This window comes from Callorhinus ursinus, unplaced genomic scaffold, assembly GCF_003265705.2.
Source record: "Callorhinus ursinus isolate GAN/ISIS: 27379988/994484 unplaced genomic scaffold, GSC_fseal_2.0 scaffold12, whole genome shotgun sequence".
Classification (NCBI taxonomy): domain Eukaryota; kingdom Metazoa; phylum Chordata; class Mammalia; order Carnivora; family Otariidae; genus Callorhinus; species Callorhinus ursinus.
The window spans coordinates 7,053,283-7,074,551 of record NW_027397074.1 but is presented as its reverse complement, the minus strand read 5'-3'; the positions used below and the strand labels follow the sequence as shown (position 1 = coordinate 7,074,551).

The 21,269-nt window shown below is 37.2% G+C and overlaps 1 protein-coding gene across 1 annotated transcript in view; it reads left to right on the top strand.

Annotated features, from left to right (window-relative positions):
* MAGI2 (membrane associated guanylate kinase, WW and PDZ domain containing 2) overlaps nt 1-21,269 on the top strand; it is a 1,285,084-nt gene that overhangs the window by 841,389 nt on the left and 422,426 nt on the right. The window contains exon 5 of the mRNA XM_073899397.1: nt 17,216-17,426. Within this exon, the coding sequence (XP_073755498.1) occupies nt 17,216-17,426 (211 nt within the window). The remainder of the gene's footprint in view (nt 1-17,215; nt 17,427-21,269) is intronic.

Sequence of the window (21,269 nt, the reverse complement as noted above, 5' to 3'; positions counted from 1 at the left end):
GTTCTTAGCCGCAATGCTATCTGGAGTCTTACAGCACCCAATAGAAGCATAAATACGTTTCTCAGCAACATGTTTACACATGACCACTATTTCACTTGTACCTCTTTAAAAGAGACATTATAAGTTTCTGCCTACCAAAAGTTTCTTATTTCTTTCATTTCTGGAAATCATAGACAACTCAACTTATATGGCTATGTGGATATAAAAAAATTCCTATTTTTTTAAATAGTATTCTGTATTTAAGGATCAAACCTACCTCTTTATACTTTATACTTTACTGAAATGAATTATTTTCTCCATGTAAATAGATTTTAGAGGAGTACTCGATTTACTCCTATTACTCATTTCCTTCATCTTTTCTCCTTTCAACTTATACTTAGAACTACACATTCCTTTACTTTCAGGCCATATTTATGTAAAGTTGGTGACCACCTTTAAATATATAATTTCTACATGAAGTTCTACTAACATTGTCCATGATTATTCACATATTTTATGTGAACTGCTTAATGTTAGGTTCCCTTTTCTGCTCAAAATTACATCAGAGAGATGGATTTAGCCCATTATCACCAAGAAAAGCCATAGAATGATCTTTCAGTGTCTCAGATCAGAAATGTTTCTCTCTCTGACACGTCACTTTGGTGGTAGAAGTCAATACAGTTCTATCCTTAGAAATATAGTTCGATCCTTGTTGATACTGAAAGCTACAAAAATAAAAATGAAAATAAAATAAATAATGGCAACTCTCTGTTAATGAGTGTGTAAGATGGGCTCGACATATAGTACCTATATTTTCTTATCCCATAATCATAGTATGCTTACTTAACAAAGAATATGCTGAAGTTTAGCTTAAGGTACTTAACTAAGGTGATAGTTAATTTAGTAACAGAGTCGAGATCAGGCCCAGGAATACCTGAACTCATCCCCTTTCCACCAACTTTCTCTGGGCTGTTAATCATGCTGAGGACAAAATCACGCCTGACCTCCGTAAGGATGAAATAGCCTTACAGCATCTTAGAGAATCTGTCTTTAAACTGATATTTAAAATTCATATCCCTAGGAAACCTTTCCTGGACATTAACCTCACCTATACTTAGACGGCTTTATCTTGTGACATCCAGCCCCGTAGCTTCAAATACTGTAGATTTACCCGCAGCCTTCACTTTTCTCTTACGTTCCAGGGCCGTATTTCAAACTGGACTGCCCCTCCTAAGCATTCCTACAGCAACTTAAGTGCAACATTCCACTTCACAAGCAAATCAACTCATAAAGGCCTTTACTTGATTTTTCAAATTCTTCTTTTCACCCAGATAGCTCAGAGTTCTTTGATACTTCCTTTCCCCAGCCTTGCTATATAATATTGGATATAAAAGATCACTAGGCCTGTAGTTTTAATCTCTTTTTTCCAAATATCATCATCCTAGATTACTGCTTTATCACCTCATTTGTGGACCATAATCCCCTAAGGTATCTAATTCCTCCAAGCTCCACCCCTATCAAATTGCCTGTTATTCTTCCGTCAATTAAAGATTCTTTAAAAAAAAAAAAAACAAGTTTGTCATTCTTTATTACATAAATCCATACAAATAGATGTAATTTAAGATCTTGTGGGGGTGATTTTAAAATATATCCACAAATTCTTTCATATTTCCCCCTTCAGGAGGTAGAGCTTAATTCCCCTCCCCTTGAGTATGGGCTACACTTAGTGACTCACTTCTCTCTTTTTTTTTTTTATGTTCAGTTAGCCTAAAGATTCTTTTTTTTTTTTTTTTTTAGATTTTATTTATTTATTTGACAGAGAGAGACAGCGAGAGAGGGAACACAAGCAGGGGGAGTGGGAGAGGGAGAAGCAGGCTTTCCGCTGAGCAGGGAACCCAATGTGGGGTTCGATCCCAGGACCCTGGGATCATGACCTGAACCGAAAGCAGACGCTCAATGGCTGAGCCATCCAGGCGCCCCAGAGATTCTTTCTTACTCATCTTCCTATCCCTGGTGACTGGCATGTAGTTGGAGCTTGGTAAATGTATAGAAATAAATGTACAGAAATGAATGAATAAGTGAGTTAGGGAGTGAGTGAATGACTATCATTGTTTCAGGTGCCATGGACAGACAAGGCAGTGGAATTAACTAATAAATGGTGAGGTTGAGAGGAGTAGGCACTGTTTCAGGTTGCTCCACGTTGCAAGCAAGAGTCATCTCTTCTTTCCCACTCTGGTAGTCCTCCCTTCTCCTCCAGCTCCTGAATAATCAGGCTAGATGGTCCCGTGTACCTGCCCACAGCAAATTGACTCATCCCACCCACCCTCCCCAGTCACCTGCCCAGACGACACTAAAGATTCTTGAACCAGAACTTGATCATGTAATTATCCTTCCCAAAACTTTGGATGGGCTTCCATTTCTACTGCTCCAAACTCCTTGGGCAGCCCCTCAGGTCCTCCCACATTTGACCGCAACATCTCTGTTAGCTTTGGCCCCCATAACTCCCCCACCTCTTCTCTCATCTGCATCCCATACTCATAAAACACCTCTACCTGTTTGATAAGGCCTTCTCCCTATTGTAACCTCCTATTCTTTTAGTCAGAATTCAATAAAAAATGTTGATATTCCCAAGAAATCACTTGTTGACTCCCATAATGAAAAGTTGAAACTGTCCATTTCTGAATTATTGAAGTACAATTTTACACTCTTTGTTCATTTGGAAGATATTGATTAGCCTGGTACTTGTAACTGACTTTTCATAATGTGCATATCTGGCATCCCCACATATATTGTAAACATTGCTAGGATAAGGGCTACTTTTACTTTTTTGTTTACCCATGTCAGTGATTAGTATAGATCTTCAAATATTTGAAGAACTTGTAAATCTTTATTTTTTTAGTCAACCAAACCTCTAGAGAATGTCAGAGTTTTACATGATTAGTATTTCATGCTCATTTTACACTGTTCAGTGTCTTCCTCATGCATTGCTTCTAAGTTTGAAAGATAGGACATTCCTGATCTTACGTTCCTGCAAAAGTTATATGATAACTAAAGAAAATAATGTAGAATTATATTTGAAAATGTATATTCTTAGAGATGAGAATTATTTACTTTCTCTGTGAAAATACCAAAAATAGGTGTGTGTTGAATCACTATATTGTACACCGAAAACTAATATAACACTGTAGGTTAACTATGCCAGAATTAAAATAAAATACAGAATAGGTGGATAATAAGTAGATAGTTTTTTGTTTTGTTTTGTTTTTAAGATTGAGCTTTTTTGAAGAAAAGAAAATTCTGTAAACCACAGTAACTGGGTTAAGCTTTCTTGGATTTCTTTTATTCCATGAATTATCTGCTAAACTTTTCCGGAAAGTAATTCACTATTATATTGTAACTTCCCCTCACTAGCTATTAGTAAGCCTAGTGCAAGGAATTAGAAATGCACATATATTTTAAAGGCAGCTAACTCTCTCTGTTAATACACACACACACACAATGCCAGGAGGAACAGGGCCCGTGAGAGCTACCTTCACCAACAAAGGGAATACAGTATGTGTACACAGAGCTGCCTTCTCCAGGCCCCCAAGCCCTCAATTAGTGCGAATGAACTGCCTCCCCCAGAGAGCAAACAGAGTGTCCCTTATGTGATCACTGAGTGTCCTCAGCAATGATCTCAGTTCACCATTAGGGACCCGCATCCAGGTCCTGTGCCGCTTGGCACGCTGACTGTGCATGCACCATCAGTCCTGGTTCTGTGAATGAGGTCCTGTCACTGTCAAAAGAATTATGTCCTCCATAGTGAATCTCGCTGTTTTCCTGTGAATAATAGCCCACTCTGAAACCACCCCAGTGCCTAGTCCCTGCTTATTTTTGTGTGGGTTCACAGAGACTGTGATGTGTGTATCCACTCAGATCTTTATCTTTTTCTTCTTTTCTTTCTTTTTTTTTCTGAGGGATGGGGAGGCTTAATTTTATGATCTTGTTCCCAAACACTGTACTAGGTTTTATCTTTCCATCAGATGGGGCAAATTTTGGGGACTATTTTAAATTAACCTTCTAAAATTAGATATTCCATTTATAAGTCAGGGACATCTTTTCTTAAAATGATTATTTAAAAGTCAGAAGCGCCCTGATTGTCAAATGTTCTGAGTATCTGGGTGTGATTATAAAGTAATAACATAGTCATTTTAGAGCTCCCGGTTATGAACTACAGTAGTAATTGTAACTACAGCATTGGGGAAAAGTTGAAATCATGATTAGTTTCATGAGTATCACTTCAAATCAAGGCTGACTCACTTTGCTGTTAAACTAAAAGCAATGCATTATTTGAACTTCTTCATGCCCTCACACTGACTCAGCATTTTGGGGATCTTGCACTCAACCTGTGTGGAGAGTGTTTTTCTACTTCTCTGAGGGTTTGTATGATGTGCTTTTAAGAGACAAATTTGTTACACGAGTGAGGAGTTCGGAGCAAGAACAACCAGGGTAACACTCAGGCTTGTACAGTGCTTGCAGAAAGCCTGAGGACTGGTGGCCATGTTTAAGTGTTTTCAGGTTCTCCAGGCATCCTTAGAGCTTAATCGTATTTCTAGTCATAGCCATCCATTCTTTCTAGGTCTGATTTTCACTCTGTGTTCCATTTCCTTGTCTCATATTTCTCCTCATAAGAAAAGATTGTAATTGCGGTGTGAAATCTCAGCTACTTTATTGCCAGACAAAGAGCGCTCTCGTTATTTCTGGCTGAGGGCTGGACTTCTTGAAGAGAGAGGGAGGGTCTCTGTGCACACTCATTCCTTCAACAGAGCTCCATTGCTGGGAAGAGCACCTCATCTTTTTCCTCCTAATTGACTTCTTGCTCTCATCAAACAATACCTTGATTCCAATTTGGCCCCAAAGAATAGCACTTGAATTATCAAGATCAAAATGAAATAAAGTCTTCTTTTTTTCCTCTTTCACACCCTTTGATGTTCATAAAACTTCGCAAGGCGATGTTATGTTTTATATAGCACTAGTCTCCTGGAATTTTTTCAGAATTTTGAAAGCAAGATCTAAAAGATATTGTACATTTATGTCCTATATTTCACTTTGTATCTTGCTTTGGTCTTTGAATATTTTCAATACTTATATCAGTTTCTCTTACCCCAAAGTTAGTTGAGGGTTTGGGGGACTTGTTTCTATATGATAAACATCTTTCAAATGTATTACATTATTAAAATCACTTCACATATACAGTTTCAAAGCTATGAGGATTCATTTTATTGCCATTATTCCAGTCTACTTTTATTAAAATGTGAAAAAAGTATTGCAGAAAGAAGAAAATATGCTAATCAAGGCAGCTCTTCTCCCCTGTTAATGGGAAATACTTCCCTCTACTAATCTTCCTAGTGAGTCTTTACAATTTAGTTTTTTATATTTTGGATTTTTTTTCCTTGTCATCTTCTACTCATAGTCCTTGACTCTTCTATTTTCCTAATTTCACATTTTGTTCTGTTAGTGCTCTAAACATCCTGTAACCAACTGAGGGTTTCAGATAGAGATGAAAAAGAATTTTAAGGTATCAAATATGATTTGTTAGTAATTCACATTTTCCTGGCTAGCAACCCTGAATGGATGAGATGCAATTTGCTTACAAATATTACAGATATAAAATCATTTCTTTACAGGACTGGGAACTTATGCTTCCTCAATTGATGTATCGTTTCAAAAATCAGAAGCATAGTTAATTGTTACCCTAACTTTCCCTTATTCTAATATTTTATTCTAGGTTTATTTTTTATATTATCTAAATATCTATATCTATATATATAAATTTTATATATATGTAAATTGCCACTGTGTCTAAGGGCCACCCCTCCTCATTCACATACCTTATGTGAAAAGAACTTATATGCACTGTGGGTGAGAATGCAAACTGCTGCAGCCACTGTGGAAGGCAGTATGGAGTTTCCTCAAAAAGATACAAATAGAACAACCCTATGATCCAGCAATTGCACTACTAGTTGTTTACCAAAAGAATACAAAACACTAATTCGAAGGGACACATGCACCCCAATGTATATAGCAGCATGATCTACAATAGCCAATTATGGAGACAGCCCAAATATCCATCAACTGATGATTGAGTAAAAAAGATGTGGTATACATATTCCTCAGCCATAAAAAGAATGAAATCTTGCCATTTGCAATGAGATGGATGAAGATAGAGAATATAATGTTAAGCAGAATAAGTCAGTCAGAGAAAGACAAATACCATATGATTTCACTCATACATGGAATTTACGAAACAAAACAAACAAACAAAGGGGGGGAGGAAGAGGAGAAGGAACAAAGCAGGAAGCAGGTTTTTTTTTAAGATTTCATTAATTTATTTGACAGAGAGAAAGAGAACATAAGTAGGTAGAGGGCAGGCAGAGGGAGAAGCAGGCTCCCCGCTGAGTGGGGAGCCGGATGTGGGACTCGATCCCAGGACTCTGGGATCATGACTTGAGCTGAAGGCAGATGCTTAATCGACTGAGCCACCCAGGCAGCCCCTGGGAAGCAGACTTTAACTGATGGTTACCAGAGGGGAGGTGGGTGGGGGAATGTGTCCACTTACTGTGATGAGCACCAGGTGTTGTATGGTTGTGTTGAATCACTACATTGTATACTTGAAAACAATATTACGCTGTATGTTAACGAACTGGAATTTAAGTGAAAACAACAAAAAAAAGAACTTATGTAATGCATTGTTTTTAGAATTTAGAAACACTTTTAGCAGAACTAAGTAAAACAAAAAAACCACTACCTAAAAGTCAGTAATCAGTGTATATAGAACTATCTCTGAAGAAGTAGAGAAGTAATCATCTTTGCTAACTGGATTGCTGCAGCACTGGGAGTAGAAACAGGAGGGAAACCTACTTTGCACTGTATTTTCCCTTTGTACTTTTGGATTTCGTCCATGTGCATATTGTAGCACATCAAAAAAAGTAGTTTTTTAAATGATTAGCAAAAATTCACTAGTCATTCAATGTCAATTTTAGCACCCATATAATTCCTGTTTTTATTTTAGAAGGTTTTGGAGAATTGGTGAGAGCACTCTGTTAGCAATAAGCTATCATCTGGACCTCTTTTAATCAACTGGCTACATAGAATGGAGGTGACCACTGCATGACTGCTTCCTTTCTGAAGACGGAATACCCTCCACTTTTCACTATAGGATATAATCTATAGTATGGCCATAATAGAAATTCAATTGCAACGATATTTTTCTCTTGTTTAAAAGTCAACCCTGAAATGTTCGTTCATGTATAAGACCCTGTGGTTCAAATTTTAACTAAGAAGTTCACCTTCTAGAAGTGAAGTGAGGATCATGCTCTGGCAGCCCCCACCCCCACGAAAATACAGTAAGATCTTGGATCAGTGTAACAAACATGCTTTTTGATGAGGTTACTGAGTTGGCAAGAAAGCAGGAGAAATCTTCAAGCCCCACCCCATCTACTGCCATGGTTCCTACCACAAAGGATCAGAAACCAAAGTGGGGAGCAATCTGTTATAAACAGACTTGAAAACCAAGGTTGCCCTGAGAATATATGAGGATACTAAGCCTTGGGCTAATATAAAATTGGGAAGCCAAGTCTCTGATTCTGCTTTAAGTCTGTACCCTCAGTGGTGCCAAAGTGTTGCCAAGCTGATAGCTCAGTAGCAGCCCCTCATGCCCAGCAAAATCAAATGCAAAACTCTGTAGGAAATAATACAGAACTTGAAAAAAAAGTGTGGATTATTATCTGAGGATTATTTTTCCTCTTTTAAATCACTTAACACCCCAACATGTCTCACTAGGGGAAGAAAAACTCCATTTATGTGAACACTTTTTAAAAAGGAAATGTTAGCTTCATGTGTATCTCTCTCTCTCTTTTTTGTTTAGTAATTGCATTTAAAAAAATCTAATATCTTTGAAATTATGCAAACTTGACCACACTTCTTTTTTCTGTCAAGAGAGATCATTTAGGTTGCTTGACTGATTTCACTATGCAATTTATTTAGTATTTTAAGTAATAGAATTCACCGATAATAATATGTGACATTTACTGAACACCTACTATGTTTTAATAGTTTACTGCTCTAGGGTGCCTGGGTGGCTCAGTTGATTAAGCGACTGCCTTCGGCTCAGGTCATGATCCTGGAGTCCCGGGATCAAGTCCCACATCGGGCTTCCTGCTCAGCGGGGAGTCAGCCTCTCCCTTTGACCCTCTTCCCTCTCGTGCTTTCTATCTCTCATTCTCTCTCTCTCTCAAATAAATAAATAAAATCTTTAAAAAAAATAGTTTACTGCTCTAAGCAATTTCTATGCATGTCATATCTAATGCTTATAGGTAGGTGATGTTATTATTCCCATCATACAGTTAAGGAAATTGAGTGTTTAAATACCTTGCTCAACATCATACTGTAAAGAACAGATTCAAATCCAGGCAGTCTAATACCAGCCTTAACAATTATGTTCTATTGCTTCTTGTGGAGTGTGTTTGCTCTGTTACCTGAGAATCACTAAACAGAAAGCAAAAGAAAAAAATTATCTCAAATTATTCCTATTCTCTTTTCTTATTAGGTACAAATATGTTCCTCATTTTTTTCCCTGTTAAATGTTCTCTAGCCATGCTTCTTTCCAAAGAAATAATATGAGTACAGGAGAAAAAAATTATTAGATTTATTAAAATTTGTCACATAGCCATTAGAAATATAAATCACAGAGCTCTCACAAGGTAAAACAAATTTTGGAAATTCAAATTTTATGGCTGTTCAAGAAATAAAATCAGTAATTTCCTGTCTAGCTTAAAAACATTATTTTCCCTCATTTTGAAGGATGACAATTACAGAAGGCTAAACATTAACTACATGCATAGACCATGTCAAGTGAAAATATGGATAAGGTATAAAATAGGCATTCTTCTTGAAATGGTTTTATCTTGGTTTCTGATTATTCTTTAATAAAACTGAGTGGAAACATTCAAAGCCATGGCATTCTGATTTATCCTTAGTCTTCTGTCCGAAACGCAATCTGTTAGATACTACTAGGGCAATAAACATGTAAGCAAATGAAATGGCAAGCATACATATTGTTCTATATCAAAACCTTAGACTGGACCAGAGCTATAGGATTTATGCGAGCTGGACAGAATGCAAAAATGCATACATTTAATTCTCTTCCAATCAAATGGCTTTCAGTCCCTCTACTATGTATACAGATCTTTGAGTTCTTCTGAATTCCTTATGGGAAGAAGAAAAGAATTTGCTAAATCTAACAAAATACCATTAGGGTAGGAGAGATGGAAAAAATTATTTCTTAATTCTTCACAATAGTACACACAATAGTGTACATAAAGTGTGTTTTTTATAGGTCCTCATTTATAAGAATGTACATTGTCAATGTCTGTTTTATGTCTCAGTGTTGCTGTAGAGTGTCTAGGAAATTCAACAGTTCTTGTCAAAGAGAAGTTTTTTCATCATTGCCATTCTTTAAAAAAGAGGTGTTCCTTCTTTATTGAAATATTCTTTGATTCTATTGTTCGTGAAACAAAACCAAACAAGACTTCTTGTTTGCAAGGCATCTAAGTGACCTAGAAATGCACAATGAAATGCTCAAAAACACCAGTGTTTGATAAAGTCTGTTCACTTCAGCAGCAAGCATCTTAGGGAAAAAAAATTACATTTACATATCCAAAAAATTCATGTTTAGATTTAACAATAAAGTCATGCTGAAAAATATGTCTTGCAAGGCAAAAAGGGCAGTTCTACATGACTACTTCTTTTTTTTTTAATTTTATTTATTTATTTGACAGAGAGGTAACACAGCAAGAGAGGGAACACAAGCCAGGGGGATGGGAGAGGGAGAAGCAGGCTTCCCGTGGAGCAGGGAGCCTGATGCAGGGCGCAATCCCAGGACCCTGGGACCATGACCTGAGCCGAAGGCAGACGCTTAACAACTGAGCCACCCAGGTGCCCCGCTACATGACTACTTCTAATCAAGAAACAGTTTCACACCGCTATAAAACTAAACATATGCATGGATTATTTGGTTCCTTCTTAGTCAAAACTTAAATAGTCTAGGTCTTCTCAAACTACAGATCTTACACAAATGAGATTTGTGTGAGGGCACATTTGTACCCATGTTCGTCTAAGCTGAACTCCATGAGAGGAGAGGAGTGCTAACATGTGCACCCTTGGTTGGCATGTAAGATCTGTTCTTTCCCATCCTTTTATTACTAAAAATCAGCTTGGGTGGTATATCCAGATAATGGAGTATTTTTCATTGCTAAGAAGAAAGGAGCTATAAGCCATTAAAATACACTGGATAGACTTAAATGCATATTGAAGTGAAAGAAGACAATCTGAAAATGTCTATACCATATGACATCCCGGATAAGGCAAAACTATGGAGACAGTAAAAACATCACTGTGGTTGCCAGGAGTTAGAGGGGAGGGCAGGATGAATAGGCAGAGCATGGTGGATTTTTAGAGCAGTGAGACTTTGTATGATATTATAATGGTGGATACGTGTCATTATACATTTGTCTGAACCCATAAAATATATCACCCAGGGTGAATCATAATTTAATCTATGGTCTTTGGATGATAATTCAAAGACTATGCATGGGGGTGGGCAAGGAGCCTATGGGGAATCTCTGCACCTTTCTCTTAATTTTGCTGTAAACTTAAAATTACTCTAAAAAATAATCTATTAAAAAATCTATTCTGTTCTTAATGGGTACATTCTCAGTTACTTATACCCAACATATCTGATTAAAAAAAATAATAAGCCTCATACAAAAGAAAGGCATAATCATATTATCCAAAATGTAGCAAAGTTATCTTCTATTTTCCTTATTAAGCAGGGAAACTATTACGATGTAGCAGGAATGCTCAGTGAATTGTAAGCTGAACACGCCTAATATACTATGTAATTAGATGAATTGTGCTCCCCCTCCCACAATTTATATATTGGAGTCCAAACCACCAGCATCTCAGAATGCAAATGTATTTGGAAATAGGGTCATTGTAGATGTAATTAGTTAAGATGAAGTCATACTGGAATAGGGTAGGCCCCTGATCCAGTATGACTGGTGTCCTTATAAAAAGGTGAAATTGGGACACAGACATGTACACAGTAAGAATGCCATATGAAGGTTGGAGTTATGCTACCATAAACCAAGTAACTACTGGAAGCTGGCAGAGAGGTCTGGACTAGATCCTCCTCTAGTGCCTCCAGAGGGATCATGGCCCTGTCAAACCCTTAATCTAGGATGTCTAGTCTCCAGAACTGTGAGATAATACATTTCTACTGTGTAAGCCATCCAGTTTGTAGTATTTGTTACGACATCCCTAGCAAACTAGTATGTACCATTTGGACCACATTCTCTTTGGCCCACTGCCCAGCCTAGTGCCTGGCACTTAGTAGGATCTCAACAAATATTTACTAAATTAATTAATACCACTGTCTTAGTAATAGAGGAAACACAATGCCAGTTCCTTCTCCAGCTGGGTGCTCAATGTTGGAATTCCTCAGACAGCTCCCTTAGATATCCTTATTTCCAAGTGCTATATTCCCATCCCAGAAATTTATATATAACTCTTTTGTGCCATTGAGTATCACTTAATAAATCATTATGATAGTACTCTATAGAGTTACCCAGAGTTGGGGGGAGACAGTTCCTCTCTACCCACCATGTTGTCTTGCATGTCAAAGAAAATACTTAATTTGTACTCCACTGGCACCTTAACTTACTCTGCTCAAAAGAGGTGGAGTGACTTACTTGACTGATGCATCTTAATGGATAGCTAGGCCTGCTTAGCTCAACTCCTCTTTTCCTTCCTTTTGATGTTCTACATTCCTCTTCTGAGAATAGGTTCTGCCCCTGAGTGGGAAGCCTGCCCTGGTTCCATGCTGCCTGTGGGTACTTTGGCATGATTCTGGGTCTTACCAGAAGTTCTTGGCTCTTCACCATAAACTGCATCCCTAGATTAGCCTTTACGAATAGTGAATGTGAGAATGTTTTGGTTGTCTATTCGCCTTACTCATTTTTTCCCCTCTTATTTTGTTCAGATAGAAAAAGCAGGTGCTACTTATTACTTCCTATCAAGCCAATTCACAATAGCCTGATAGAATTGTTTTTCTCTCCCCCATTAAGCTCTTGTCAAGTATCATGCATAGCGTAGCTATTAAATTCCTGTTTGCTAATGTAATGATTGATCCATTAAATAAGAATAAAGGAATGAATGAATGAATAAACAAATGTTAAACAAACTGAGAGAACTTGGCACCGTAATCTCGGCACGTCATTATATAACTAAGACATTTCCAAAGACTCTAGACTTTAGTCAAAGAAAAAAGTATATCTGTTCATGGCTAAGCTTTTTGAATGAATTCTCTGTCAGTATACTATATATTTTCTTTTCATTCATTCTTTAATCCATTCCAACCTGGCTTCCCCACCCACCATTCCACAATAACTGTTACCATAACTGGTAGCTAATGTCACCAGTGGTCTCCATGTCCTTAATTTCAGTAGATTTTATGCCCTTATCTTGCTGGACTATTTAGAAGCTTTGGCCACAGGTGGTAAACGTTTCCTCCTCATTGCTCTTTGCTTGGCTTTAATGGCATGGGGATGGACTGATTTTCCTTTTACTTCCCTGGCTGCTCTTTCCTGATCATTCTCTCACTGACCGTTAAATGTGGGAATTCCTCAGACAGCTGCTCTAGGGATCCTAGTTTCTACTTGCTGCACTGTCTCTCTAGGCAATTTCATTCACTCCTCTGGCTTCAATTATAATGCAGTCTAGCTATATACTGTTGTCTCTCGAATTGATTCTCTCCAGCCAAGAACTCTCTGACACAACATCTCCATTGTGAGTTTGGCATGGAACTCTGTCTCAGTGTGCCCAAAACTATACCCTCCTCTCCCTGACCCCCCGCACAGTCCTGACCCTTCTCTCATAGTTCCTATCTCAGTGAATAGCTTTGCCATCCACCAGGTTTACCGTGATGTCTAAATATCTTTTCAGTCCACTTCTTTCCATGCCCGTGCCACCATCATCTCTTGTCTAGAACACACAAATAACTTCCCACAAACCTCTAAATATCTACTCTTGCCATTCTCAAACCCCCAGAGCAGGGGATCTTTGTAGAGAATGAAAATCTAATTGTGTCATCTCCTTGATTAAGATACATCAGTGCCCTCTCATTGCTTTTAGGATACAGTCTCAAATTCTGAGCATGCCTTCTAAGGCCTTGCCTAATTCAGTCCTTGTTTATCTATTTTTCTCTTCATTACCTTCCTCTGAAAAAAGTCTCGACTTCTTTTTCATGTTTCAGGTTGTAGCACATTGGGAAAAAAGGGGTTTCCTTGACTCTTTATATAAAATTAAGTGAACGCATATGCATTATATCCCAGCTTTCACTGGGAAAGCATTCATCACACTTAAACTCGTTTAAAGATTACACATCCTGACATATTTTGAGGTCTACGAGAGCAGGGATCATGCCCGTCTTGTTCATTTTTCTGTTCTCAGTCCCTGACAACAATTGAGTGCTTAATAAATATTGATTAAATGAGTATTGAATGAATGAATATTTCAGAACATGACCTTGCCTTTTAACTTTTCAAATGCAACATGACATTTGGAAATACCTGAGAACAGTGTATTTTGTGCATTGGTAATTACAAGTGATAAGGTACAGCAATAAGAATCTAAAGGGAGCTATGGTACCTTTTTTTTTTTTTGCTGCTTCTTTCCTACACATTTACAAAGGTCAATTCTGTATGAGGAATCAACTGGAAGACTCCATCAATAAGGGGCCATATTCTTTTTAAAAAAGTGTTCTTTGCCCTTAAAGGGCAAAACTATGAAAGCTTGTAATGTATTCTTGTGCTTCCAAATTCCTAAAGGTACCTTAATATGGCCCTCAGATATTGATGCACATAGGGAAAACATTGATCTAAGCAATTGATTGAGACAAATTTGGCATTCTACTTTAACTCATTATAAATTACTGTATTAATTTTTAAAGTTATAAAAATAATAGCCAATGAATGCAAAGATAATATAAAGAAAATTTCTTCCACCCCATCTGAATTTACTATCCTTAAGTAATCAAAGTTGACAATCTATTGTACATCTTTCATCCTGTTTTCACGCTCATATATACAAAATTATATGTATATATCTAAGGGAACTTGGTGTTTCCTTATTTTTAAAAAATAGGATTAACAATATTTGTTCTCTGAAACCTGGATTACTCTTTGAATAGTAATGATGAGCATCTTTTCCAACTCAATAGATACACACTTAATTCATTATTTTTAAACTATAGCTTTCCATGGTAATGATAAGCACAATTTTCTTAATCATATTCTCATTGATAGGCATTCAGACCATTTTCAGGGCTTTCTTACTACAAATACTGCCTTGCATATTATTATATATGTAATCTTATACCACACCACCTTATTTTCTAGAGGATACAGTCTCAAAGTGGGATTACTGAGTCAAAGAATATGTGCATTTGTATATTTATATTTTTCATGTTAATAGCTATTGATTTTGTTTCCAAATGATTGTACAATTTCGTATTTTTAAGTTGGCTGTCCTATCCTCGCACTGGCATCTGTCAGTGGGACTCTCGTACCTGTTTCTGGGTTAAACTGTCTCTACTACACCTTCTGCTATGAGGAAGTCATAGAACCCACTACTGGTTCTCTACTCTTAGGTCCTTTCGAGTCTTCCACTGGGGCATAGTTGGACTTTTAGATGACATCCATAGCACAAGGGAGTCTTGGAAGTGGTATTTGCCAATTTTTTTTAAAGATTTATTTATTTTTTTTATTTTAGATAGTGTGAGTGGGGGAGTGGGACAGAAGGAGAGGGAGATAATCTCAAGCAGACTCTTTACTGAGCGTGGAGCCCAACCCACGGCTCGATCTCATGACTCTGAGATCATGACCTGAGCTGAAACCAAGAGTTGAATGCTTAACTGACTGAGCCACCCAAGCGCCCCTTACTCACAGTCTATCTGTTCTGACCCTCCAGTGGAGATTTGAGGCTACTCTGCAGGAAACATTTCTCCCGAAGTTGTAAACTAAAGTAATTCATAATTCTCCTTTCCTTTGGACTCCCTTCACCTTTTCTTTGGTTTCCCCTTTCTTACCACAACCACATCATACTCCAGACCAAAACCTAAAGATAGTGGTGCTGAATCCCTGCAGTATCTTAAACCTGAACATTTCCCCCTTTGAATTTCTCTCCCAATCATACCATCTTACCTTGCAGGAACTTACTCTGCATTATATATTTCTTTTTATTTACCCCAAACATGTTTCTTTTTCTAGATGGCACCCACTCTACTCTTTGACAACAAATAAGACTCATGATTTTTGTTTAGTGGCAGAAAAGCGAAATGGGAAGAAAAAGAAATTCCAAATAGTTCAGAGAGAATATACATTAGAGGATATTTCAAAAATATCCCTATTATACAATTACATTGCATCTACACCTTGACCAAAATAGTTGCCCAATAATCTAATCCCGTGAAAAGATAGCCTTTAAAATTATCTCATTTACCCACTCCCTGTTGTACCCCTATTAGACCTTTAAAATGTCTTTATTTCCCTGCCTTTTCTCCACCCTCTAGAACCTGAGCTTAACCAAGATACAGTTTAAAACCGATGCTGGTATTAGATTTTCCATATAATGTTTTCTTGTCTTTCAAGAATTTGTCTTTAACATGTATTATGCATTTCCAGAAATGTGATCATCCTCCATTGACATTTAGGATCATGCAGAAGTATCATGCAGGATACTTCTTCTTAATTTTTATTTTCTCCTTTTCTCTTCCTATTTTGTTTTATCTGCTCTGATTCAATTGCTGTGAAATGGTTAGAGTAATTCCTCAAATGTTGTCCTCAAGTAGGATGCATGGGTAGTATATATTCAGAACTTCTATTGTTTAAAGTGACTTTCTTTTGCCCAGATAGAGGAATAATACTTTAGTAGAGTTAAGTTCTTGAGTTGCTGTACTTTTTTTCCCCGCAAGTTACTACAGATGTTACTTTATTGTCTTTGCGCTTAGAGTATCACAGATGAAAGATCTCACGTTCTTCTGTTCCTCTTTTCTTTGTAAGTAATCATATTTCTTCAGTGTGGGAGCCTCTAGAGTTGCTTTTTAATATCGGAGTTTGGAAATTTCACTTAGATGTGTTTAGGAGTCTATATGCTTCATTAACCTGGTGTCAGATTCAGTGAACAATTTCAGTCTGCAAACTCAAGTGTTTCTTCATCTTAGGTAAATTTTCTTCTATTTTGTTGTTGTTGTTGTTGAGTTATTATTTCTTTTCTATGTGTTCCTTTCCTTATTCTGGAGCTCATGCTATTTACATGTTGGGACTCTTGGGTCTCTCCTCCAAGCCTGTTACCATTACTCTTAAGATATATATCTTTTTTAGGTTTTACTCTATTGTGTTAGTTTTCTATTGTTGCTGTATTACCACAAATGTAATGGTTTAAACAATGCAAATTTACTGTCTTACATTTTTGTAGGTTAGAAGTCTGACATGGAACTAGCTGGGCTAAAATCAAAGTGTCAACAGGACTGTGTTCCTTTCTAGAGGCTCTAGAAGAGAAACCATACCCTTGCCTTGCCAGCTTCTAGAGGCCACCCACATTTCTTGGCTTGTGGTTGGTTGGTCCCCTTCTTCTATCTTCAAAGCCAGCAACATTGCATCTCTTTGGCCATTCTTTAGTGTCACATCTCTCTCTGACCCTCCTCTTCTGCCTTCCTATCACACTTTTAAAGGCCCTTGTCATTACAGTGAGCGCCCCTGAATAATTGAAGAAATCTCCCAATCTCAAGGTCTTTAATTTAATCAGATCTGAAAATTCTCTTTCACCATGTAAGGTAACATTCACCTGTTCCAGGAAGTAAGACATGGACATCTTTAGGGAGTCATTATTCTGCCTGCCACACCTGTGTTGTGAAATGGTCCTCCAGTTCAGTAAACATCAATAATTAGATGAAGGATAGACAAGAATGATGAGTGAAAGGGGAACTCAACTAGGCCTACAGATGATTTTCAGAGCTGTTTGCAATCATGCTTTTCCTATGAGCCTTCATGGAGCTTATTCCCTGGTGCATCATACTCCACAGTCATTGAGAAGTTCCTATGGCTAGAGTGACTAACCACATGCTCTTGTTCTGTTGTAGAATCCAGTGAACATGAAGACAAGAGTGCAGGTGCCTCAGGGGAGACACCCTCCCAGCCTTATCCTGCACCAGTGTACAGTCAGCCCGAGGAGCTGAAGGAGCAGATGGATGATGCAAAACCAACTAAGCCTGAAGAGAATGAGGAGTCAGACCCATTGCCTGATAACTGGGAAATGGCCTATACAGAGAAGGGTGAAGTCTACTTCATTGAGTGAGTTTCACACATTTCTTTGCATATTGCTACAAATATCATAACAGTATGTAAGTGATGTAGCACATAGAGATATGGTCAAAATAAAATACTGAGTTTTATCATTTCTGGTATTAGCTTCCTTCTTTGTGAGAGAAAAATGGACAGTGCCTTAATGCAATTAAATTATGCTATAGATTATAGCTATAAATCAAAGAATGAATTAAACAATTACACTGTAAAATTTGTTACAATCATGACTAAAGAGGCAAATCTCTATGTGATGTTATTATTGAGTTAGAAAATAATCTACCTATCATGAAAAATGCTTACTCTACTTGTTCAAGACCTCTGTATTGTCCAAATGAGATAATACCATCTTTTAACTAAGATTGTTGGAAGCATCTACCATCGTGTTCAGTGATGCAGCTATTTAGAGCAAAATACTTACTTGTCACAAAAGACAACATTTTAAGTATTTCATGCAGAGGTCAGATGTCAATAAAATTATTAAGGTTTGTATTGTGTAACTATACATCGCACTCATTTTTATTAATTTCATTCTATTTTTTGCTTACCATTTTTATGACTTGCCAAGGAAACTGAAATACTAATCTTGAACTCCCTGATGATACTCATTCTAATTTTTTCTTGCCTTTTGGACTTTTTTTCCAAAAAAAGAAATTTTCATATATTTTATTAATAATACTGTCTTTCCTTTCTTTTATCTTCTAGAAGTAGAACCACTTTTTTTTAACAAAGCCCTAAATTGGAGATCTCAGCACAAAACTAAATTGTTGATGTACATAAGACAATCAAAATATTCACTAGGAAGAATAAAAACTAAAAATATTGTAAATGAACACTTATTCCCGCAACCCTTATTCCCTCCAACAAGACTCAAACAGAAAAATTAATAAAACCTGAAGTTTTCAGTGCTGACAGTAGATAAAAATATGTAAACTCTGATTATTCAAGAAAAAATATTAAAACTGGATTTCCTTCCCCAACCTGGAGTGATTTGTGACTTAGATCTCCATAGGCAGAACTCAGTTGTGAAATTGAAATGTTACCACATGCCAATATTTAATTCTCATGTGAAGGTGGGAACTTTGATATATTTGACCAAGGGAATATATAATGAGGTAATTACTTGGTGCTCTGCTTGACTCCAACATGGGGGGATGAGAAATGCAGTGTTTTGCAGAAAATGAATCTCTACCACTCACCTTTTGACAGATCTTGTAAATTTAAAAAAAGAATAAGAATCCCTTGCATTATTTTTTATTCCTATAATCAATGACCCAAAGACATCTTTTATCAACTAATTAGAAAAGAAGAAGCCATATGGAATTTTTCAAATGCTCAGAAGTATTTAAATCTAAAAATATAACTTTATTATTGATAAGCACAGCACAGGGCCACTCACAGTATAAAACCCTAGATGTGAGTTCACATGTTGATATTCAGGAAAATTGATATTCGGAAGGAGACTGATAATATACATATTTTTTATTATATAATGCAGGAGGAGTAAGCGTATGTGGAAATAATAAAAGAAAACCAACATAACAAGTTGATTAAAGAACTATTTCCTTACAAGGTTTCCAATAATGCAATTATAAAAATCTTTGTGATTATAAAATAATCTTTTTCTTTCAAGTAGTGTCAGATTTTGGGATTGTGAAGAAAAGGGACTTTGAAAGACAGAAGTTGTGTTCATGGTATATAGTAAATGATGAGGCTCTGTCTGGACTTGGAAGAATCTACCAAAATGATTCTGTTAAAACTCTAGTGAGTCACCCAGTGTCAGAATTCAAAGATTCGTAAGATTTTGTACTTGTTCTCAAATTTATTGTTGAGATTTATTGTTCAAGTTGGGGAAGAGAGACATATAATTATAAAGAGTCAGTAAACAACTAATTTCTGAGTTTTGTGGTACTATTCAGAAAAGAATATACTCAGCACAGACTTAAGTAATAAAAGGAGGCATCATAGGGAAGGTGGGGTCACACAGACTTGGCAATGTGTAGACACAGCATTCCAGGTATAGGAACCCAGTCCCTGGGCTTATCAGGGATAGTGAGAAGACCCTCTTCTCTACTAGAGAAGAGGTATTTGTTGGTGAATCTTGGGAAATGATTGCTCTCTTTCCATTTTGCTAGATCATTAGTGATTTTGAAAGACAGGCAGAGGGTTTTGTTTGTTTATCTTCTTCCTATTCCTTCAGGGAAGAATGAATGAGCAGGGGAGCAGAGATAGGCTGAGGTGGAAAATTAAGACACAAAAAAGGAGACAGTATCATTTTGGCAAGAGAGCTGATGCTAGAGCCACTCACCCAGAGTTTAGGAAAATGAAGCCTTGAGTTAAGGCTGAAGTGGGAGTATGATGGGAAGGAGGTTCCTATAGAAGACAGGTGCAAACGCCCTACTTAAGGAGGTTCCTCCACAGAATGGAGGCACCCTCCACCCCCACCCTTCACCCAGGATCAGTCTGAGCTGCGTCTTTCCTTTCTTGAAAAAGTCACATTTGAATATCAAGACTTAGAGCGATGAGCTCAAATATCAGACTAGAGAGGGATCTGTGCCTCATTTCCACACTATGACCACGTGTACCGTGGTTTCCTTTCTCTCTGCCTGAATTTCACTCTGCTTTACTTTTCCCTCCATTTTTTCACTGATTCTCTCCTGACTGCTTTCACTCTTTCCTCTGGAATGCCCCTTCCTTCCTAATTACAGTCGGATACAATCAGCACTTCAACCCACTGTCATTGACCTGTGAGTACTTTGCTGTTGATAGCACAATGAATTCTTCTGTGAATATAGAAGGCCCTTGGAAACAGTCTGATAGAGCAGGAGCTTGACAAGAGAAGGATCATGGTGGGGCAGTAAGGACTTTCTTGGGGACTAAGCCATGATGGGCCCGAGAATTTCTAACCAGTCCTGAAGCAAAGTCAAGGTAAAGAAAGAAGACAAAAAGGCAAATAGAGAAAATTAAGAGAAAGATAAAACAGATGGAAGGGAAGATAGATGTCTGAGGTAAGGAGAGCTGGCATCAGTGAGAACTTCCCTCTGCCACAAATATTGTGAGTCCCTTACAGTAATGGAAGTCTCCCCTGGTAGGCAACACCCCTCATTACACTTCACTGAATTCTGTCTCCTATGAAAAAAAGGTTGTGATAAAACAGAAAACAAGTGAGGGGCACCTGGGTGGCTCAGATGGTTAAGCGTCTGCCTTCGTCTCAGGTCATGATCCCAGGGTCCTGGGATAGAGCCCCACATCGGGCTCCTGGCTCAGTGGGGAGCTTGCTTCTCCCTCTCCCTCTACCTCTCCCCCTGCTCATGCTCTCTCTCTCTCTGTGTCTCTGTTGCCTCAAATGAATAAATAAAAAAATCTTTAAGAAATAAAAAAAAAACAGAAAACAAGTGCAACAAAGAAGAAGGACCCTGTGGTTCTGTGTATAAAATTTAAATATATGAATATAAATGTCTATTTATTTATGTTTATATATATATACATTTTGAATAGAAGAGGGTAATTCTACCTTGCTGAAATGTTAGTTCAAATATATCTTTGAAAAAATATATACTGTGGGTTTTGAATTAAGATAACAAGTGATTTCATTTTTTTTGTCTTCTATGCAATATTTTAAAATATTTATTGGTTTATTCAGTATTGCAAAATACTTTATATGTCTCAGTACTTAACAAGTTCTGCCTTTAGAAGATGAGGGTTGGTTTTTTTTTATTGTTTTTGGTACTGAACACAAGGGTCAACTATATTTCCCACACTTTTCAGAACTGCTTCCTTTGATGAATGTGTAAAAGCAGATTCCTTTTATCATTCACAGTGATATTTAATGAG